Below are 23,791 nucleotides of genomic sequence, written 5' to 3' on the forward strand. Positions count from 1 at the left end.
TTATCAATTTATCCTTGAAACAAAAGATGAGTAACTTGGGTGAGTGCGACTTACTAACGTTTTTTTTTTGTTTGTTTTTGTTTCTTAGATTGAGTGGTTGACATCTCCTGATGAATGGTTTCAAGAAATCTTTTCAACAAGTTAATGTTTGAGGTGAACTCTAGTATTCCACAGTTCCCTTGATAATCTTCACAAGTGTTTGCATCTACAATGTGCTCAGGAATGTGAAGATTAGATAAGCAAAGAAACATTGTCTTTCCATGCTACAAGTGGGCTAAACCTGGTTAGGGCAGTTTTGAGTTTCATTTGGTTCAATGATTGACACAAACAAATCTAATCTTGTTGAAAACAGTATTTTATTAACAATTTCAAAATATAAAATGCATTTTGCTCTCTAAGGACCACAATCACAAAAACACTCATCAAAACAAGAGAGAATATACTGTATTACTGTACTGTACTACAATAACATTTCTAACATAATGCCGGAATATGTGGGAGCTACTATTTATTTAATTAAAAAACCTATCAATAAAATCGATCCAAAATAAAAGATTCACACTAGCACTTCGTCAAACAGATCTACTGCACAACAGTTGTAAAAAATAACAACATTAGAAAAAAACAATTTATCGCCAGTGCACTGAAGGTCTTAATTTTTTATCCCCTTTCCATTTTTCATTATCTTAAAGATAAGTTTTCCCTTTGCCATATTTTTGCAAGTAATTTATTCTGTGAAAAATCATTTTTCCCTCATTCTAATAGATTTCTTTTGTCAATGAGTTGGATAAAGTGTACGCAAATAAACACAGTTGTGGCGTATTCTATTTTCGTTTCAAGTACAATATTACAATAAAAACTAGTTCAAATAATATGAATTACTCAAAAATTAATGTACCTAAGAAATTAGCAATTAAAATAAACTAAAATAAAAAATACCTAAAATAAGCAACAATTTTGCAGGTAATTTAACTGTAATACAAAAATTTTGACAGAGTATTTTGTATATCATTAGATTGTGAAACAGGAAGGCATTCTTCATAAAGAAAAAAAAGTCTGAAATATAGCACATACACCCACACAAAAATATTCTCCTAAATTCATGAATAATGATAAAGACAAAAAAGAAACTGTAACTTAATATACAAGTAAACCTTAAGTTGAGAACATTTGACCTAAGAACCCACTAATTCAAAGTGTAACTGCAGCCTATAAAAATATCCTAAAATGCCTCACTATTTTCATTGTACTTATTCACTAAGACTTGCAAGGATACTAAAGGGAGAAGCAAAAACATGATAACCATGAAAACAAAGCTTGCAATTATCAATAGGTAGAGGAGGCACACATTACATTACCCTCACCAAGGGGTCGTAACCAATCGATGATCGGGACAACTATTAAGGAGTAGCCAGGTTTCTATCCTCCACCACATGCCATCTTAATTTTGCAACGACAACCTCAGAAACCAATCATGTTGTATATTAAAGCTATTTTGGGGGGGGTTTGGATATATTTGTAAATATATTCAATTAAAAAATACTATAAACATTTAGTAAAAGGCACTTTGGTCTTCATAAATTGGGGCTCAGGGAGCCTGTGCACATATGTACAGTGGATACATATAAAAAATTCTACAATACTCGGTTCAAATGCCAGGTTATAAACAAAGAGAATACAATTTCTAAATATTCAAAGTGAACTTATCTCTCAACGCAATACTAAAGTAGTTGTGTCCATGATGTTTATCTACAATTTAGCATGCAGTATATTATGGCCGCAAGGCAGCTCGAGCTTTGTCTAAAATTTCCTTCCTCATTTTGGGATAATTAGGATGAGCAGCAAGAACCTGTAAAAGAAACAAAATAATTTAGATGATTACAAATCATAGACAATTTTTAAACAGCGAATCTACTTATAGCTCACCTTGTGGCAAACATCAATGGCGTCAAAATGGCGCTTTGCTTTGAGGTAGTTGAATGCAAGCTTGTATCCTGGAAGGTTGGAAAAATATTTTTGGAATACAATCTTCAGAATTTCAATGCAATCTAGTTAGCTTAAAACCCTTGTGGTAGCAAAGCAAGATATTTCAAAATGTTTATTACTTGAAACCACTAGAAATGTTCATTGGCATCGGAGCTATCTAAACACATATCGTTTTTAGCATCAGCCTGATTATCGGGAGAAAACTCCCTCGACAATGCATGTTCTGACACCTCAGAACTGGGATCCTGTTAGGTTTGCTAGCCAGAATTGTCTAAAGGGCTTCTTCTTCGGCAAAAATAATCAAGTCAAGTCATGTTTATTTGTGTAGCCCTTAATCACAAAGAGTCTCAAAGCGCTGCACAGTCCACAGATTATTGCAAACCACAAACTATTCAAGTCACGTTTATTTGTATAGCCCTTAATCACAAGGAGTCTCAGGGGGCTTCACAGACCACAGATTAATGCAAACTACAGACTATAATTACACCATCCCCTGATCTAAAACCTACATGAGGGCAAGGAAAAACTCAAAAACCTCAACATGCACTTTAGCCATCACACAAAAAAATAAGCAATTCAACCACTCTCCAGCGTCCAACTCACTATTGCAGTTGCACAAATAGCTCAAGTAGCACCACACACCCTTGCCTTAACCAATCATGGTTTAAAAATTGAAACATGAGACTGAGCAATCACAGTTGAGATTCAAAAACGTAACTTATCTTTTTTTTTTTTTTTAACAAAATCCTAGCCGATCTTTATGCAGAAAATCCGTTTGAAATAAAGACGCTCACACGCCTGCATAATATTACCTGGAGGTACAAATTCAAAATATAACACTTTAATTTAAAAAAAACAAACAAATCCGACAGTTATGTCTTTACCAAGTGCCACTAACATCGAGGCTGGACATTTTTGTACAAGTAAGCATCATTTAGGATTTTACTAGAAAAAAGGCAAATAATTTGCATGCTTCTAGCTCTACCCAATGCAAAAGGGGAGTATATGCTCTCAACACAAAAATTTTGCATGCATACGTCTGTACAAGGGCAGCACAGTGAAACAGTGGTTAGCGCGTGTGCAGCACAGTTCTAAGGTCATGAGATTGAACTTCCTGTGCGGAGTTTGCATGTTCTCCCCGTGCTTGCGTGGGTTTCCTCGGGGCACTCTGGTTTCCTCCCACATTCCAAAAACATGCATTTCAGGTAAATTGGCTGGTCCAAATTGTCCCTAGGTGTAAATGAGCAAGTGATTTGTCTGTCTTTGTGTGCCTTGGGACTGGTTGGCAACCAGTTCAAGGTGTCTCCTGCCCACTGCCCGAAGATAGCTGGGATGGGCTCCAGCACCCCCGCGACCCTACTGAGGATAAGTGGTGCAGATAATGGATGGATGGACGTCTGTACAAGTGTTAACAAAGAAATTGATGTGGTAATCACGGCATATGCATTTTTGATGTTTTCTATGCATTCAAAAATCAGAATCACAACGGAAGTGTACACTTCAAAAATAGTAAAGTATGTTATGTTGCAGAATCAAAATTATTATTTCAATGCTGCAATGCCTTAGACTGGTCAGAAGATGGACATTTTAGACACCTCATGGAAATGTCAGCTTACTTGTGTTTTTTTTAATATGCTTGGTCTTTGATTTCAAGATAAAATATTCAAAAATTACAAAAAAAATGTAGACAATGTAGCATGAGGGTTAACATACCAATGCTTGGGTTTGACTGATTTCCGTATTTCCAAGCCAGTTCGTAGTTCAAGGCCGCATCTCGAAAAGTTTGCTCTTTCTCCATTATAAAACCCCGATACTCGTATGCTTTACAGCACGACTGCAAAGAAAATACAGGTTAATTACTGATAACATTTGCTCTCCATTAAAACAATGCTTGTATATTAGGTTTTATATATATATATATATATATATATATATATATATATATATATATATATATATATATATATAGCTCGCATGAGAACAAAAAACAGTCGGTCTCTTTCTTTTTTAGTTCTATGTATTTTAACAAAATATTGAAAAATCTCAGTTACATGGAAGTGAAATGTGTCAATCAATCAATCGAACCTTTAAAAGTAACCATTTTAAAAGTGCAATATTTCGACATTACCCAATTGATTTTATATTGAAAAAAATATTCTTGGCACAAAATGGGCAAAGGCCCAAGTCTTTATTTAAAAACAAGTTTTCTACACTGTTATTCAATTAATGTCTTGTTTTAGGAGAAAGGGTTCAAATATTGACAAAACTAATGTCAGATTGATATCAAGATAATTATAATTTTCTGATAAACAAAAAATACTCTAGTATTTTGATAACTGATTTTATCAAGATACTTTATTGTTTGGATACTAAAATATATATATAAAAAAATAATATAAAAAAATACCAATTCATTTGAAAAAGGAAACTGATTTTACTCAAGATGCTTTCTTTACTTTTTCGCATAGGGCGAGATAGGTTTTTATTTTTTGGTGCCTTATTTTTTGGTGCTACTTCCTGGGGTTATCTCGGTGTGATATTAAAATTGGTTTGATGATCTGAAACCTTTGCGAGTGGTAAATATGCAAAAAAAAATTGAATTCAGGAAGGGGGCAAATAATTTTTCACGGCACTGTATATGTTTTACGCCACAGCAGACCTTATTATGATTGAGGCATCTTTTCAGTAGATCGTCCGCCAGGTCGTACTTCCCCGAGTTTATGTAGACATCGGCCAGGAGCAACCAGCTCTTCTCAAACTCGTCAGCATCCACAATATTCCACGTCATCTTTGCGATCCGCTTCAGTTGGTTCCTGGCTCGAGGAGTTTGCTTCAGCATCATGTATGCCGTCGCCATGGCAAGCAGCGCCGGCACATGTTCATTCTGATTTCAAACACAACATCCTGGTCAAATAGGATCCTGGCGGCAACACCAACCAGGAGGTTGAAATAAGGTGGAGTAGCAAGCGGTTATCATTATTTACCCTTCAAAGAGTGTAGTCAAGCGTAGCGTTACGGATTACTCACCTCATTGGTTGCAATCTCTGTGAAAACAGACAGCGCTTTCTCGATGTTAGCTTTCTGTTTTGTGGCCAGTAGGCAATAGTTCTCCAGGATACGGAGTTGTATATGTCCACCGGGTGTTTGTGGCTTGATCTCCTTTAGAAGCCTCTCTGCTGTTCTCACAGCAACTTGCTCTGTTTCTTGCTTCTCTGTAGAGTTCCTAAATTAGATACGAGGATTCATGTTAGCTACCATCGTTGCTGAGAAGTTAAGACAAAAATATCTGAAGAAAGATGAATAGTGAAATGAATAAACAGATCTGTCAAAAACGTCATTTTTGCAGAGACTAGATTATTAGTCCCTCTGAATCACACTATGCTATTCAATCAGTCAACACCACTAGTTAAAAATATATATTTTGATTGTCAATAGAAGTAGTAGAACAAGTTGGTCATTTCTACTCTCTACCTCCACCTGTAATGTGCATGATACACCTGAGAGCCACATGGCTTAATTTGCCAGTACATTGAGTTTTGTATTGTTTGTAGAATTAATTTTTCATTTTCCCCCCCCACACTCCTGCATGGGTTTGATTGCAAATTGAATTAGGATTGACAGCTTGATCATTAAGCTGCCCAAGTCTGCAAACGAGTGTCTTAATCGCAACACGCTGTGTTTCTTTTCTGCTAGACATACACAAAACGTAGTATTTTAATCGTTTGTACTTCTTTGGCAAGTCATTGCTGGAATAAATTATACTGACATGCCGTAATCAAATATTTTGATAGCTTATTGTTGTTTCTTGTCTATGCATTTGTATATCTTTTTTTTTATTTATTGTAGCTACAAATGTGAACAGAAAAGATAATGCAACTTGATAAAAATGAGTGATGCCTTTTTCTTAGTCAAGGCATGCGGGACATTAAGTATCGGAGAACTTGTAAAATGTTAATGTATTATATATCTATCTAATAGCTCCTCAAATATCTTGTTATAATTCTCAAACAAAGCAAGTGTAGGCTGATTAAATGATAAAGTCAAGCATTAATCTCCAACACTACCTTTTTTCAAAGATGTCTAATGTTATTGGAATTGTAAAGACAAATAAAGTCACAAACACAGATCATTGGATTTTGTGTGATTTTATCTTTTTTCTAAATACGTCTAACAAAAATGTTCAGCAGGGCCATCACTACTCTAAATATCCGTCCATTTTCTATGCCTCTTATCCTCACTAAGGTGGCGGGGATGCTGGAGCCCATCTTTGTGCAGTGGGCAGTGGACCGACATCCTGAACTGGTTGCCAGCTAATCGCAGGCCACTCTAAACAAGCACACAAAGTTGTGAAAAACATTTATTTTGATGGTTTCATTGAAAAATGGGTACTCATACTTTTTTTATCCACTCATTTAGGAATTCTTGTTGCTGCTCAATGTTATGGCACTACTTTTATTTGCACTAGTGTTACGATGCACAATTTCACTCTAATTCTATTCTGCAAGGACTACCTTGTAAATATTTTTGCCTATTTATTCTGACATTCTTTTTCTTAATTTTTGACTTTGGTATCCTGGAGTGCCACGTCTAATCTCACTGCAAACAATGTTCACTACATTGTTATTAATGACAATAAAGACAATTCAATTCAATTCAGTCTTCATTGGCATGATTTTCATCAGGTATCGATATGAGAAAACATGTATCTCTCTTCTCTTTCACTTACCCAACTTCACCATCTAAATTCTCAAAAACTTCTCCCCCCATAGTGTCACTGTCAGGATTGAGGTAGATTTCAATCATGTTATAAATTGCGTTTTGGCCCCAGTCGTTGTCTTTGCGTGCCTGGTTGAAGTGACGCAGGGCAGCGTTAGGTTCCCCCGTGTACCTGAGCAGCAAGCACGGATTTAGTTGAATAGCCCATAAGAAGAGGGAAACATTGAAATGTGAAGCAAAATCGGACTTACCAAAGATAAAGTCCTTTGCAGTAGTTAAAACCAGGATCAAACTTTGCACGGGAAGAATGCTTTTCTGCCCTATCGAAAAATTTGGGCACATCTTCTAACTTTCCCCCCCGCCTCAACAAGTCAATGAGACGTGAAAGTGTTGGGTAGTTGTCTTTGATTTGTAAAAAAGAGGAAAGGAAACAATGTCACACATATCTTTTTCTAACAGTCAATCCAGACATACAAATTTTGAAAGAAAATAGCATAATAGCTGTCACACAGTTAAAACCTTACTTGATGTCTAAACACCTCACCTTTTATTTACTGTATTTTATTATCTTTTTTGTTGTCGTTGTTTCTTTTGTTATTTTTGGGAATGTCAATTGTATATATTTTTGTTTGTGTTGCTGTATGGTGGGTTACCCAAGACTCTGTCAAATTGTGTGTGAGAAATAAAAAGTTGGCTGGGACCAAATGCTTTTGAACACTCATGTTTTCCATCTTAATGTATAAAATAATCAGTTACATGTTTTGTATAATTACACTAGATGTGAATTTGAAATAATGCAATGATATTTTTATTGTACAATAAGGGTCGACAAATTGAAATGGGTAGCATGGCAAAAACAATAATTACCGTAAATTCCGGACTATAGAGCGCACCTGATTGTAAGCCGCACCCACCACATTTTAAGAGGAAAACCGATTTTGTACTTACACAAGCCGCACCTGTATATAAGCCGCATGCGCCCACATTAAAACATGTAACACTATCACAGAATTAGCCCAAACCCGGCTTTGACTCCCGCGATTGTAACTGAATATGAAGTACACAATCCAAAAACCACTGCCGGCAAGCTGAACAGAAAATGATACCGGTACTTAACGTTTGATGCAGACCTGCAGAGTCCGGGTACCCGTTGAAACTAATCCATGGAAAAAAAGTCTATATTTCCAAAGGTAAGGGTGGGAAAAATATATATCCACTATTTTCCGCCGCAACAACAGGTCTCACTCACCTTTACCCCACTTCCGGGCAGCCTGCGTTTGCTCCGCCCCTCTTTTTTAATTCGCAAAACATATCAGAGTGTCTCAAATAAATACATTACAAAAATATACAGGTGCAAATACATATTATACAACGGTTACACATATTTACAAAGAAAGACGGTACACCGAGAGAGTTTTCAAAGCTTTAATTAGAATATTATAACTTTCATCCCAAACCGTGCCTGTGAAGGGTAGCAAAACGCTACTAGCAACACGCTCGCAACACAGTAAACGGGTCTTTTAAAAAAAACATACCGTACTTTAGAAACCACGGTAAACCGTCCTCATCTTCCTTCTTACAACTGACGACATCAAAGTCGTCTTCCCAAGTATGGGAGAGAGACTTTGTCATATAGACGTTGTCCCACGCTCCTTTATTCAAAAACATGCTAGCAACACGCTCGCAAAGTGAAGTTAACGTGTAGTAGCTCTGTTTCCTTCTTGATCGGACTGCTCGTTTGCTTTCAGCTTGAAAGCTACGTTATGTGCCTTTCTTTTTGCAATTTGCATGATGAGGATATGTCTACGCTAATATAATTTGTCAAGCTAAGAAGTTGCAGTCTTCCTCTGCGCATATATTCCACCGGTCTAAATCCTACCTTTTGTACTCGAGCGCCGCTGGCGGCTGTTAGAAAAATTACATAAATTGGCCGCATCACTGAAGGTTTGGGAAAAAAGTAGCGGCTTATAGTCCGGGATTTACGGTATTGTAAATATAAACAGGTATATCCATTATTTCATAAAAGATCAAGTGACAAGATTTTATCGCATTTACTGCTGATCCCTTTCCTTTCAGATTAAACATAAAACAATTTAAGTGAATTGTAAACTCGCCGACAAAATCTTTAGGAAAACAATGCTGTCTGAAAACAATTTATATATAAATATGTAAGGTGATTGTAAGGGAAGTTATAGTTTGATAATAGTTTGAATGTGCCTTTGTATGATTTTATCCATAAAATTACCTTAACAAAGCCAAAGATTATATCCAGGTGCTGTTTGTATTCTTACAACAATTGTATCATCTTGGGGTCTGCTAACTATTAATCAAGATGTCCTTCACTTTAGTGCCGGGAAGTCTGGTCACAAGCTTGCCTCCCCTTATATACTCCCTTGATTTTACAGTAACTCATTGTTCTTTTATGTTACAAAAGTTTCACTTTTCTTACTGTTCATTTAGCGACCAGCTTTTTATCGCTCCATTTAATCATGTGAGTAGCCAATCAGGTTTGTTTCATGTATTCATGTGACATTTTTTAAGCTAATCAGGTATGTCGTTTTACACCTATGTTTTGAATAAATGGGCTAGTATTTATCGTATGGGTGTCTTTTCTTTCTGAGCCCATCTTGGAAGCAGATCTAGGGGGAAGCTCAGTTTGGATGCACCTCCGATAAAAGGGCTACCCAAAATCAATCTCCGCCTCAGACTGTGTTTCTTTATATACTTATTTACTTTAATACAATCTCAAGTTTTAACCTTAAAAGTGGTGTAAACAGTGTGCAATTGCAAAATAAAACGACATTAGCTAGCAGCTACCTTGGTTACACCAGTTGCCAACGATAGTGGCTAATGCTAAAATACACAATAAATACATATTTGAGTCCTCCACAAAAAAAAAAAAAAACATATTAAGGCAGCTTTGCTTTCTCAAAAGGCTTTAATTTAAATTGTGTAAATTTGCATATTTTTATTTGGAAAAAAATATATACATATTTCGGTATTCGATCGTTAGCTGCTAAGGCTAGTTGCCACTTCTTTGACACTACCCACTAATGCATAGTCACATCAGCGACGAAGCCACTAATATTAGTCTCTAATGTGAAAGTACGAGATGAATCCACAAGTCTTTCACGATTAATCAAAAACATTTTCAAGACAACTGCAGTTTCTGAAAATTTTTGAAAAAGTAAATTTGCAAATTTGAATTAAAAAATGTATTATTAATCGTTAACTGCTAATGCTAAGAGCTCCTTTGGTGATGCTACATGCTAGTGTTAGCGGTTGCATCAGTTACGTAAGCTGCTAACGATAGTACCGTATTTTCCGCACTATAAGGCGCACCGGGTTATAGGGCGCACCCCGAAAAAATAGTTTTTGGTCCTATTTTTGACATACATAAGACGCACCGGATTATAAGGCGCTACAATGGGAACGTGGACAAAACAGTCAGATAGTTCAGTCCAACTTATTACCCCCTTAACATTCCCAAAGCTTGCAAAGACGCAAATACGTGTCGAGAACAGGTGCAGATGCGGTGTCCGTAAGATGTCACTCAAATGCATCGTTCCATCATTTGGAAGGTTAAAGTCTTGGGATTCAATAAATGATAACCATTCCTTCGTATCTATTTTCTTTTTCGCTCGCAACTTTACTGTGCATATGACAATAAACACTTGGAATTGAGTTGAATTTAAAAATAGACACTCCATTCCATCCATTATCTGCACCGCTTATCACAGAAACATCGAGTTCAGTCTGAAACAAGATACAGGGATAATATAGAAAGCCGGAGTAGCTCACTGAAGTCGTTGTGTTCATAATATTGTGCAGGCAATGTCCTCTTATATCCGTGAGGGTAGTAAATCCAGGAGAATACAATATTTACAAATACAGAATAGAAAAAAATGCTTTCTCTATGCCGTCAGCAACATGCTATACACATATACGTATTTTCGGCCAATTGCAGGCTTTGTTTCGCTGTTTAAGCCAATGGCAGCCTGTAAATTATAAAAAGGATCCGCCTCTTGACCTCCGAATAACTTTAGCCAATAGTGATCGATTCAAATGATGATTGACACGTCTTTTTCGGCCAATTGCAGGCTTTGTTTGCCGTTTGAGCCAATGGCAGTCTGTAAATGATAAAAAGGATCCGCCTCTTGACCTCCGAATAACTTTAGCCAATAGTGATCGATTCAAATGATGATTGACACGTCTTTTTCGGCCAATTGCAGGCTTTGTTTGCCGTTTGAGCCAATGGCAGTCTGTAAATGATAAAAAGGATCCGCCTCTTGACCTCCGAATAACTTTAGCCAATAAAGATCGATTCAAATGATGATTGACACGTCTTTTTCGGCCAATTGCAGGCTTTGTTTGCCGTTTGAGCCAATGGCAGTCTGTAAATGATAAAAAGAATCCGCCTCTTGACCTCCGAATAACTTTAGCCAATAAAGATCGATTCAAATGATGATTGACACATTGGTTAGCCAATGAAACGCCGGTAAATAAATCCCAGCATCCACCGCGTACTACTTGCCGTTCGGGGTAAAATCTAGTCGGCGGATGCAAGTTAGTTGGAAAACTTAATGTTGATCCATAAATAAGGCGCACTGTATTATAAGGCACATGGTCAGCTTTTGAAAAAAATAAAGGCTTTTAGGTGCGCCTTATAGTGCGGAAAATACGGTAATTAAAATGAAAATACACAATGAATTCACATTTTAAGTCCTTCAAAAATAAACAAAATATTTTAACACAACTTGTCTTTCTGAAAAGTTTGATTTAAAATAGCGTAAATTTGATAATTATGATTTTGGAAAATCAATGATCGTTAGCTGCTAGTGCTAGTGGCAACATCTGTGAATCTACCCACTACTGCTAGCAGTCACATCAGTGCCGCTAGCCGCTCTTATGTCGATAAGATTATTGTAGTTTTCCGGATATTCAGCAATACGTGTGCTATCGGGTGGGATCACGTACCAGTTTTAGTATTGCTGCATTGTATCCCTGTGTGAATAAAGACTGATTTAAAGGACATTTTACTAGTGTATAGGTTTCATGGTTTTACTTGGTTTTCTACAGCACCTTTAGTTGCATTAGGGTGTCTAAAAAGTGCTAAGCAAATATATTTTATTTTGATTAGATTGAATGATGGTCGCTAACATTAAATACACAATAAATCCACATTCAAGTTCTTCAGGATGATATGCAATTTATACCCTGCCCGAAATTATCAAATCATTGTACACAATGACGTGCTTTTTACCTGGCTTGCGCTCTAGGAGTTGCTGATAGCGGAAGACAGCCTGCTCGTAATCTTGTCTCCTGAACATGATGTCAGCCATCATCTAAACATAAACACACATAAGATAGGCCGCACCAATAAGTCTGAAAATATAGCTGCCTAAATTAACCAAACACACCAGAGTTGCATCTTCATTATACTGGTCATTCTTCAGGATGACACCGCATTGTTCCTGGCACAAATCGAGCTCATCGATAGTCAGGAAAATTTGGGCCAACTCCACCATCACCTACAAATATGGAATTTTGTCAATCAACCTTATAATCTTCCCCAAACTCCCAAGACTGTTTGTACACACAGGGATGAGATTCTAAAAGATGCACAGCTGCGATAGGGAGGACATAGGACGTTTTGATTCAGTAGTACAAACCTTGTGATCTGTCTCACAGTAAACAAGAGCTTCTTTGTAGAACTTGATAGCTCGCTCGTAGCCCCTCTGGCCCGTGTAGTGTTGAGCGATCTCGGAGCAGATCTTGGCGGCGAGCTGCTTCTGCATGGGGATGGCGTCGGGCTCCTCCAATTCCACTCGCTTTAGTACCCTGGCTTGCACATCCCGGGCCTTGGAACGGAATTAATGATCAGTGATAATAACTGCAATCCATTTCAATCCATATGTTGCCACAATTTTAATTCATATTGGAACAAATTTAAATACTTGGTCTGCTTGGAGATCTTATATACAACAAAGAATACAGTAGACCCCGGGATACGAGATGAATCTTTTCAGAGGTGGGTATCGCAAGGTGAAATTGTCATATGGTGGCTTATAATAACCTAAACAAGGGTTCCTACAGCTTAAGGTAAATTAAATTCAAGACTTTTGAAATACTTTTTAATGCCTTTTGAAATCAAATTTAAGACTAAGTCGACAAAAAACCCAGAATTGAAACAAACAAAATAAAGGAATACAAGTATTTCTTGCACACAATAGATTGTGCCTCATACACATTGCCTGGCACAGCTTTGAACCATGGCGGAAAACGTTTGTTGGACAGTCATTTCTCATTAGAAGTACACTTTCCCATGGTCCAACGTAAAAGTATCTGTCCAAGCTTGCTGTGTGAATTATGGGTAGATAGAAGTCATACATCTACTCTGAAAGGCCCGACTGAAACCACATAGCCGTTTCGATAGTTTCGGTTTAGCGGTCACATAATGTTGCCACAAAAGTAAATTGGTGAATTATTAATAAAGGACAATTGGTTAATTTACTTAAACCTTTTAGGTCAAACAAATATAAATTTCATTAATGTGTACACATTGTTAAGACTTTCGAAAATTGGATTGAATACATTTTAATGCCAATTAAGGCCTTATTTTTAGAATAATGAATTTAATGCCTCTCAAAAATTTTCTTGGATCCGTGGATACCCCGTTAAAGCATTCCAAACTCCCTGTTAACAGGTAAGAACATGTAACTCTGTATAAACATATTAAACATTATTAACAAAATAAATAAGAAGTACCCCGGTACTTCTTACATATAACATACATGTATTGGATTAAATATTACCTTTATCTTTGGTGTGACGTGACTTGAGTTGGTACAGTGAAGTTAGTGGATGGATGCAGAGGGGGAGGAGACAGCGGATAGAGATAAAAAAATGAAATTTGCGAGTTTTTTCATGGCCTTAGAAAACTGTGTTGCTCTAATAACTTGCTTTTTCTTAATTGTACAATTATCTATTGGTTACAGCCATTAGTCATGACCATATTCCTTAGCGACTTCTTTGTATTTTCTAATAATCGCAAGTGACGTTTTAGTGGTTAGTTTTTTGCTTCTCCCTTTAGAATCACTGAAAGTCTTGAAACCCATAGCTGATAAATACAGTACAAGAAATAAAGTATTGTATTGTACTAACTCTCAAAGTCTTTACAAGGCACAAACGTTTCTGAACTGAACAAAGAGAAGTAAAGGCATTGTGGGAGAGAGTTTAGCCAATAGCATATTGTCATTTTCTTGAAACCAAGACAGAAACAAATAGAAGACCAGCATCTTATATGGCAGAATGGCATCTGAGAGATGTCTGAGGCACATTATTAGCAATCATATAGAATAATTTTGTTTTTGGGCAAGGAAAAACATGTTTTTTGATGCCGTACGGTGGGAAAAATGCCGTAACAAGGGGCCAAAAAAACATAACATTCTACATAGTAACACATAACATTGAACCATAACCCGGGGTCTGCTGTACATAAAATTTGAATAAGTACCAAACAATAAAACCAACTTACCCTTTGAAGTGTTGTTAGGGCCTCTTTTGTTTTGTCAACCTTATTTTGGACCTTAGCCAACAGCATTAGATAACGGCAATCATCGGAAAGGGCTGCCAGTTCATTCACTTCGTTCAAAAAAGACAGATTGTCATTACAGACATTTCCTCTAGAATATTGCATATAAAAAAATCTCACATGCCCTGAATAACAAATACATTTTTGTTCTAGATATTATCTCTCATTTAAAGAACGTTTTTCTTATTTTACAAGATACATCTAAAATGAGTGATAGAGTGTACTAGTTGAATAAAATCATTTCATTTAAAATTATAAATACTTTACCTGTTTATGACCATCCCCTCTCAATTTTCTACCTGGACTTATTGTATTGTGTTGCATGTTAAATAAGGCTAAATCCAAGTTTTGGAGGGGGATAAACTCAGTCTCTTCATGACAACAGGAAAAAATGCACTTTGTGCTTTTACCTGGTTCACTGGACAAAGAGTCAAGCAGGAGTCTCTCACAGCGCTCGTATTGCTTCATTTTCATCAGCAGCTCGGCCAGGTCATAGCGGAGGAAATTCTGCTGCTCTGATTTCAGCGCCGCTTCATAGTAATGTATTGCCTGCGTAACCAGAACCTTTGGGTCAACACCGAGATATTTTTGAAAAGCTATCATGTATATCGACACAAACCTTGGCGTAGTAATGAGTCTTGACCAGAGCTTTTCCAAACTTGCTGGCGAGGGCTCCATCTTTGGGGGTTTTCTCCAAAGCGTGCTCATACACCTCAATGGCCTTTTCTGGCTGAAGATAAACACAACGAACAGTAAGAGGTGGGAGACTTAGCATTAGGGCAAACTTAAAAAACAAGCGGGTCAAAAATAACACAATTTGGGTTGAAAGAGGGCCAATGAATGCACTAGTTGTAGAAAATGCCCAAGCAGTTAACAAGATGGGACCAAATTAAGCTTCAGCTTTTCCCGTGGGATCCCTTAAGGATAAGTTAAGACAACTTGTTGTGTCCTGATTTGACCGAAACATTGTTTCTGAGATAAAATTATAGAAAACAATAAAATGCCGGCTAACAATCCATTATTTTATCTAATTTTCTTAATTAATTTCAAAGCTTTCATATAGGAATCAAATGTTTACTAATTTATTAACTATGGTACATTTACTCATTTATGGCTAAATGAGTTGTATATATTCAGTTTGCAGTGGGAGTTTAAGAAGATAACAACTTCAAGGGGCCTCATGCTGTTTGGGTATTTCAGTTTTTTTAAGATGTGCAAGATAGCAATTTTGGGAAGGGGCAGACCGGTGTGTTCAGCACTTTTGTGTTTCATTCACATTGTGCCGTTAAATGACTATTTAAACAATATGATTGGCAATACATGAAAAATTCTGCTTCCTGGTAAACAACTGCAAGGACGTGAAGTCTGTTGAACATGTAAATGTGATGCAAATTGATAATAAAAGACTGAGGGAGCTACAAAATGGATGCGAGAGAGTACGTGAAAAATGCTGGGACACCTGCATGCGTAAATCAAGCTCCAGTGTCTTGTCTTTGTTGTTCTGGATTGAACAAGACAAAAGCAGAAGAGCCCAGCTGCCTATGTTTCTTTGCATTGCTCGTTTTTCCCCCCGACCCAACCGTTACTTTAAAAGCTTTCCCCCGAAAAGATTGGGTTCATGTTACTTTTAAAAATAATACTGACAAAAATAAATCATCATTATTTGAAATCTCCCCAAAATGTTGCTTTATACAGGGATCAGAATGGAGATTTTCATTTTCAGCTGAAATAGCCAGGGTCCAGGGGCCGCAGGCCCCGGCCAGGTCCAGGGCGGAGCCCGGTGGGGGGCTCAGGGGGGCAAACCCACCCGAAGCCAACGGCATTTATCTTATTTGCTATGTGAAAATTGCACTAGAATGAATTAAATCCAACAAAACAGAAACCATGTATTTTTTTCAGTTTTAAGATGTTTAAAACAATTGGGGGATTACAATGTTACAACCATCACCATTGTTGTTGTGTTTTGATGATGAAGATGGACCTTGTATTTAGCTACTAATCAACAATATATATGAAAATATATACATTAATAACCATTCATCATTAATTTGAAAATAGAATGCACAAACTGAACATGCTTGAAGAAAATACATGTCAGTCTGTGACAGTCTTCTCCAGCCATGACCACTTAAATTTATTCTTGATTCCTTTATCAATCTCGGAGACAAAAGCCTCGTCTTCTTTTCTTAGTATTTTCATATTTACTTTTTCAAACACTCATTTCACCGTTTGAAAAGACCGGAAGGAGCGCCATGTTTGAGAAAGCCAATGCTCTGAACAAAAGCTCCGCTGATTGGTTATCAGCGAACCTATCGACCAATGGTAGGAGTCGATCTATTTGTTGTGTGTTATAGATCTAATGCGCTGCGCTTCTTTTTGCCGATTTTTCTAACTGCTAACTTGGGGTGATGAAACAGTCACGTATCATACCTAACCCCCCCAAAATATTTTCTCATCGAATTTAGACGATTTACGGGAATGACCTTTGGGGTTCAAAAACAGCGGAAATCCGCGGATCCGCGGAAAATTCTGATCCCTATTTATACCAAAAATATATATTTTGATTGACTGATTAATAAGGGTAACATTTTTAAACAAACCATAGAATTTGGTTGTATAGTAACATAAAGCGGGCGACACGGCAGCGCAGTGGTTAGCGCGTGTGCGGCACTGTTCTGAGGTCATGAGATCGAACCTTCCTGTGTGGAGTTTGGATGTTCTCTCCGTGCTTGCGTGGGTTTCCTTCCACATTCCAAAAACATGCATGTCAGGTTAAATTGTCCGGTCCATATTGTCTCTAGGTGTGAATGAGCGAGTGAGTTGTCTGTCTCTGTGTGCCCTGCGACTGGCTGGCAACCAGTTCACGATGTCCCCTGCCCACTTCCCGAAGATAGCTGGGATGGGCTCCAGCACACCAGGGACCCTACTGAGGATAAGCGGTGCAGATAATGGATGGATGGGTGGATGAAGTAACAAAAAGCTTAAATTCAATTTAAAACCAAAACCAAAAATAGTTACCGTAATTGTGTTTAAAAGCCAACAAATTGGTAATTTTCGACAAAAACAGTGCCGTATTGGGTTGAACCCAGAAAGTTGAATTTTAGTAGTGGACTTGTTGCTTTTGCCACACATTTTTTGTGTTATTCTTGGACCATGAAAATGAAAATCCTTTATGGGTTCTGTTACTTACCTGTAAAATGTGCATATAAGCATCCCCTAGTAAAACGTACGTTTGAGGACCAGGTTGTTTTTCCACCATTTCCCTAAAAAAAAAAAAGATATTACAGCAAATAAGTGGATAAAAGTATTTGCTAAATGTGTTCACTTCTTACCTGTAGCAGCTTACATATAGCCGTTTGTCTTTTTTGTGGTTCAGGTAAATGTCTGCCATTTTCTCCTTGGCTTGGATGTAGTAAAGTTGCTCGGGTGTGATGTTTCTGAGCATGCTCAGCGCCAGCTCCGTGTCGCCTCGAAGCAAAGCAAGGTCTGCGTTGGCGATAGTGACACGGAGCTCTTCGATCGTTCCAGAGAACTCATTGATGGCATCTTGCATGACCTTGGCTGCTTCATGCTGTGATATCGAATTCATATTTGTAACCGGACACAGCATATAAAAATGTAAGGGTGCACTATCATTATGGGGCTGATAGTTATCGAACCGATACTGCCAATAATGTCAGTTATTGGCCTGATAGAGAAGAAAACACATAATTAGTCACTTGACGCTAGGGTATAATATTCAATCAGCCCACAGCATTCATGTTACTAATTATAAGATAACTTTATTTTCTATAGAAGTAATAGCACAATTTGGTCAAGACTTCTTTGTTGTTGATGTTGGTATTCTGAAGCAAAACTGTATCAGTTATCGCACATAGCAATATGTATTTTTCCTACCTGTTCTCCATTGAGCCACAAAGCCTCAGCTAACTCCAAGAAGATGGAGACACGGTCTGCGGAACTCACGTCGACCCTTTTGTTCTTGGATTTAAAAGATTCAGTCTTGCAGACTCCAGGAAGGCTCATTGCCATTTGCAAAATCTGAATAGCCTCCGTCAGTTCACCAATTTTCTTTTTTGCCTGAGCTATGATCAGCAGGTACAAGGGATGTTCTCGAATCTGGAACAGACAAGTACAGTAGAACATTATCTTCATGTAACTTATTTGCAATATACTGTATGGTTGAACATCGTTTTTTTGAATTGTGTTTGTTCACTGAAGTATATTTATAAATAGTCATGTTACTCAGGAGACTCGATAGAAATGCTTTTGATACTTCATACGGAGAACAATCTCATGTCTACTGGTTTGTTATAAACAGAGTCACTCAAAAATCAAGGTTCCAATCTCCTTATCTAAGATCACGCATCAATAGTTGTTGATGTTTTTGCATTATATCAGTCAAACTCCGCTTTCTGTATTATCAAAGTTATGTGTGATTACAATGATTATGTTTACGTACGGATTGGAATTGGACTAATGCCAGTATTTAATTATGTAAAGCCAGGTAAATGTACACAGAAATTAAGGCCATAGTCCGACTGCAAATATTTCAGTTGAAATGGTTGGATTAAGTGATTTCATTTCTTGGTTACTTGAGCATATATACAGTACCTATCGAGTAGTCCAATTGCTTGTGTACATTCATGCACACGGTGTTTCCCTCATCCGTAATATTTACGGTGTCGCAAAAACTGTGGACTTACTCCATAAAAAACCCTGATGTGTATTGGTTGGATTTATCTGGGACATTTCCGTTTTATTCTCGGCCACCCGGGCAAAAATGCGGCAATCTATATTTAGTGGATGCAGCGGTTGTATGTAGCCATATATCAAATAAATAAGTCCATGCTTCTGGATAGCAGTAATGGAGCAAACCTTTGGAGCAAACTTGGAACTTGTGCGATTTTAGTTAGTGACATGAATGAAATAATCCTTTATATATTGGCAAAAGTTGTAATCAGGTCGCCGGTGCTTAGCATCTTGGATCAGACTGCGCGCAAATGGCATTTATACGAACATTATTCTAGGCTTGCACAAAAAAAACATCTGATCCCAGGCTGACAATTCCCTGTTTCTTTATGTGGAAAAATTATGATAATCTCACTTCAAAGTTATGGCTCAGGCATAGCTCAAGTGATTGTGAACATGCCGCAAAGCTGCCACGCGACAAGTGGATCTGTGCCATGAGCAGGTGAGAGTCGGTATGAGAAGGACAAAGTTCCAAGCAATGCTGTAGACTACTTTGGGCTGCATCCACATCACCTGAATAGACACACATATACAAGTACAGGAGTTAAAAAGTCAAATGAAGACGCAGCTGGCTTAGTACTTACCGGTCTGATATCTGACTTTGGCTTGTAAAAAGAGCCCCTGAAGGAGCCCTGGTACCATCTTAACCACTGTATCCAACAATGCAGCACAATGCCTCAGTTGGGGAGCAGGAGACTGACCCTGGGTCGAAGGATAAACAGCAACAGTCCATGAGAGAAGTAATTTTAACGTACATATATCAAGTGGGAACTTGATTTGACAAGTGGTACCTTAATGGGACACAGAGCAAGGTACTCCTTCGCAATCTGAAGGAGAAAGTCCGTGTTCAACTTGTGAAAGTACTCCGCACCCAAAGGTAAGCCTTGAAGCGTAGAGAAGTGTGTTTCCACAGCGTCATTCAGGAGCTTGGTTACCTCTTCTTGAGCGTGGCGCTTTTTTATTGCTACAAGCGCACGCAGGTAAAAGAGTTCCTGAAGAGACATCCATTAAATAAATATTTTGAAGACGCTCGTGGAAAAAAAACATTCACTTAAGAGCTATTATTCATTAACTATACCCCAGATTTTCCAATGGATTGTTGAATTTCTGTGAGAAATTCCAGTTGTTGGTCTGCATCATCTAGGCGGCCTTCTATCAGCTGGCATTGAATTATACCTGTGCAACAAAGTCACTATTTACATTTGAATCGGGATGTAATGAAGCCAATATATTGATATTGAAATAATGAAAGTGCCACAATAAATCATCCTTATGCCACACTATTAAAAGCAGCACATTTGTTAAAAAGGGTAAACTATTTGTGGAGTCCTAGCACCTTCTGGTGGCTAGTTTAATAATGCGGTGTAGTTTGATTTCGGATAGTTTTGCCACTAAGAGCTATTATGGTAAAAGAACGCAATAATTTTTTTTCCTCTTGTATTTTTATCAACATTATTATTATTTTTTCAAATATTGTGAGATTTTTATATCATTGATAAATACGCAATATTTTCTCGGTAGCATGAGTAGGGTTTGGCGAGATATATATATATATATATATATATATATATATATATAAAATCTCTAAAATTTTTTACCGCCTGGGTAGTTGAGGGACCACTGAGGTCACAAGTCTGGAAAGCTCTCTCTGCTGCTGACGATTTCTGGCTCAAGTTCTGGGTTGTGGCAGAGTAGGCACCAGTTATCGTACTTACCGGTACTCATTTTGTACTTATCATATTTTTACCTTTCAAAGAGTACTTAATTCTTTTTGCCCCCCCTTGGGGTGTCACAAAACAGGCATGGTGCGTGACACATTTAGTTACAGTATATATAGTCGTTTACTAGTATTGGGTGTTTGATAAGGCTTGGGAAATTCCATATTTTACTTTATGACGTGTTAATTCTACTTCAAACGTAGTCTAAAAAGCTGGAAGAGCAACAAATAGGGAGAGTGTAATTGTGATATTCACCCATTCTGTATGCTTGAGTATCTGTTATCTTTGTGGTTCAGGTTAAACAAGGCCCACGGAAAGGGGTTCGACAACCTGCCTTTCTCTGCGATTTAATGTAGTGATGTGTGCGCGTCGATTCTATAACAATCACTCATTCTGCAATTACTGAACAAACCTTTATTCAAAAAAATATCAAAAAGAATTCAGAAGGCAATGTTTTTTTAGTTTAAGCAGAAGATTAACATTCACAGTGAGAGCCAAAAAAGTTACTTGTGCCAAACCACAATTAACTATTTAGTATCTATTGTAAAATACTTCTTGTAAACAACCCCATTCAGGCATGCTGTCACTTGAGAAAAAAAATATTATTTACCAGCATCGGCTTTGAGGTGATCAATTCAAACTCTTAAAATAAATTTATTTAATTTCATAAATAAGATATAAACAATTACTTTTATTTCCTTCAGAATGTGTGTTGCTTGGCTACAAGCATGAAAGTGCAGATAAGTGAAAGGACAGGCGGCACTAGCAATAAACTTACCAGTCAATGCAGGGAGGCTGGTCTCATCAAGAGTCATGGCTGTTTTATACCACTTAACAGCTTCTTTGATTTTACCCTGAAGTACCATCAGGTAGCCCAACTCTGTGGCTAAATCTGAATTCCCTTCCGTGGCGCAGTATGCTTTTTCAACCATTCTGAAAACTTGCTCAAGTATTTCTTCATTCCGTCCACACTTTAAAGAATGATGACATGATACGGTAATAAATTATCATCTTACACAAATTTCAAGAATATCACATATAAGAACATCTTACAACTCTGGTAATCGCAAGAGACATTCTATAAGCAAGTTCAGGGTTCCTTGGTTCCAGCATGTTCAGACTGCCGATAAGGTGAGAAAGATGTTTTGTTGCCTGCCAAGTAAGACGGACAAACAGTACAAATGCATTCAGAAAATTTTACACACACCTTGAGGTACTGATTAAAATTGTGTGACTTTACCTCAACAATATCTCCATTTTTACATAAAGAATGTAACGTTAGAATGTGTAGAGCATCCAGGTTGTTTTTGTCCATTTGTAGGAGTCTGAATGATACATAAGATGCACATGGTAATGTGTTTGAAGCCAAACAATGTTTTTCCTTTGGCTCATGTCTTCTGACAGTGTCTATCTCAATGCTTACCTTATTGCGGCCTCTTTTGTTTGCTCCCAGTCTTGGAGATTTAAAAACAGCTTCATTTTTTTAATAAGAGCAGGCAGGAAGACAGGAAAACCAGCAATGATCTTGTTAACCACCTCTAATGCACCAGAGTAGTTCTGACGATATTCATAATATTGTGCCTTAGAAAAAGAAAACATACTTTTTATTACAGAGTTAGGAAATACAGGTATATAAATTGTAACAAATGTCTTGAAACTGCGGATAAAGAATGAAATTCAAAAATATGTTTACCTTTCCCATCAGAGCGAAAACATCCGGCCCGTCCTTCAGCCCTTCGTCAAAGTACTTCCCAGCCTTTTTGGCATATGCCTCCTTCCCACATGTCACATCTATCCATCCTTTCAAGATTATCCCCTGGTAATGAAATGTGTCAAACTTACATGCCCACCATGGACAAAGTCACAAATGGTTTTCTTGCACAAAGAACAACATAGTGCTCTCACCTCCTTTGAACCATTGGAGAGCTTGATCATTCGCTCAGTGTATTCTCTTGCTTTATCATTACGGCCCAATAGCCAGAGAAACATGCCAGCGTGGTAAAGACTCTGGGGAGAAGCACTTTTGCGGTCCTCTTTGATTTGTGCTTCGAGTTCTTGAACAACTTCTCTGTCTGGGGATTATATCCACAATAAAAAAAACAACACTGATACATGTACGCCATCAACTAAAAACCTTACCAGGTCTGGTCTTTTTCTTCTCAGCATAGACAAGTGCCATTAGCGTGCACAGTGACACATCTTGTGCATCTTTTAACGTGTCCAATTCTGCCCTTGCTTCTCCAATTAAATCTGTGGTTCATTTTGAAAAACAGAAAACAGAGAAAAAAAAAAACAACAACAACAACAACAAATTCAGTGAAATCGTACGGTAGATAAGAACGTTTTTATTCCCCATGTGTTCAGGTTTACCTTGCATTAAATTACCGTAACCATGGTAGAAACTAAGGACAGGGTCACCTCTGATTTTTGTCAGAGCATTTGCTGCAGCGTTCACAGCGTGGTTGAAATATTTTTCGTTGCAATAAAATCTGATTAAAGCCTGAGAAAGAGGGAAAATAATCAAAAACATTTGACACGGTCTCGTTATTTCTATAGTTATCAGCGCTTGTGCATGAGTATCCATGATGCTGAGAAAATACAGTAGAATTGCTTTCGTAAGCAGTAATACAACGTTGTAACTACACATCTACAAAATCAATAAGAGCTTCATTGCATTGGAAAAACAAGTTGTGGATAAAAACAGTAGGCTACTGTATTAATAAATGGCGAGTGAATGAGAAAAAATGTCCGCTTACCAATGTTATCGCTTCGTTTTCCATTTTGCTGATAAACATTAATATAAGGCAGTCAATGAAAAGTGAACAAGCAACATTTTTTTATGTTTCAATTGTATTTATGATGAAAAAAATAGGGTACAGTGCAATGTTACTTCTTCGGGGTGTTCGCCATCTTGAACGCCCTCTTCTTGAGTTGCGTAGCAACCACGGACAGGTCATTTTCTTCTTCGATGATTTGTAATTTTACTTAACAAGCGCAATACTGCCACCAGATGGAAAAAGAAGAA

At 37.5% G+C, this 23,791-nt stretch overlaps 1 protein-coding gene across 2 annotated transcripts; it reads right to left on the bottom strand.

The window, feature by feature from the left end:
* Positions 1–337: 337 nt before the first annotated feature.
* On the bottom strand, positions 338–23,694 carry ttc21b (tetratricopeptide repeat domain 21B). Of its 2 annotated transcripts, XM_088352665.1 has the most exons (29): positions 23,523–23,694; positions 23,137–23,266; positions 22,906–23,016; positions 22,672–22,838; positions 22,460–22,582; positions 22,190–22,347; positions 22,007–22,091; positions 21,820–21,918; positions 21,545–21,737; positions 20,127–20,224; positions 19,840–20,040; positions 19,633–19,750; positions 19,404–19,561; positions 18,194–18,415; positions 17,629–17,867; positions 17,487–17,559; positions 14,916–15,026; positions 14,707–14,845; positions 14,240–14,346; positions 12,375–12,563; positions 12,123–12,233; positions 11,966–12,047; positions 6,954–7,104; positions 6,713–6,874; positions 5,014–5,209; positions 4,646–4,870; positions 3,700–3,820; positions 1,927–1,994; positions 338–1,849 (listed from the first exon to the last, which is right to left on the bottom strand). In XM_088352665.1, the coding sequence occupies exons 1-29, from the start codon at positions 23,559–23,561 to the stop codon at positions 1,772–1,774; spliced, it is 3,954 nt and encodes a 1,317-aa protein (XP_088208791.1). In that variant the 5' UTR covers positions 23,562–23,694; the 3' UTR covers positions 338–1,771. The 2 variants fall into 2 exon arrangements, with proteins under 2 accessions (XP_088208791.1, XP_088208792.1); XM_088352666.1 differs by lacking the exons at positions 23,137–23,266; positions 23,523–23,694 and having other exon boundaries at positions 22,672–22,834; positions 22,906–22,973.
* Positions 23,695–23,791: the final 97 nt, after the last annotated feature.

The sequence above is a fragment of the Urocampus carinirostris genome, chromosome 14, assembly GCF_059441175.1.
Source record: "Urocampus carinirostris isolate Australia breed hairy pipefish chromosome 14, RoL_Ucar_1.0, whole genome shotgun sequence".
NCBI classification, from domain to species: domain Eukaryota; kingdom Metazoa; phylum Chordata; class Actinopteri; order Syngnathiformes; family Syngnathidae; genus Urocampus; species Urocampus carinirostris.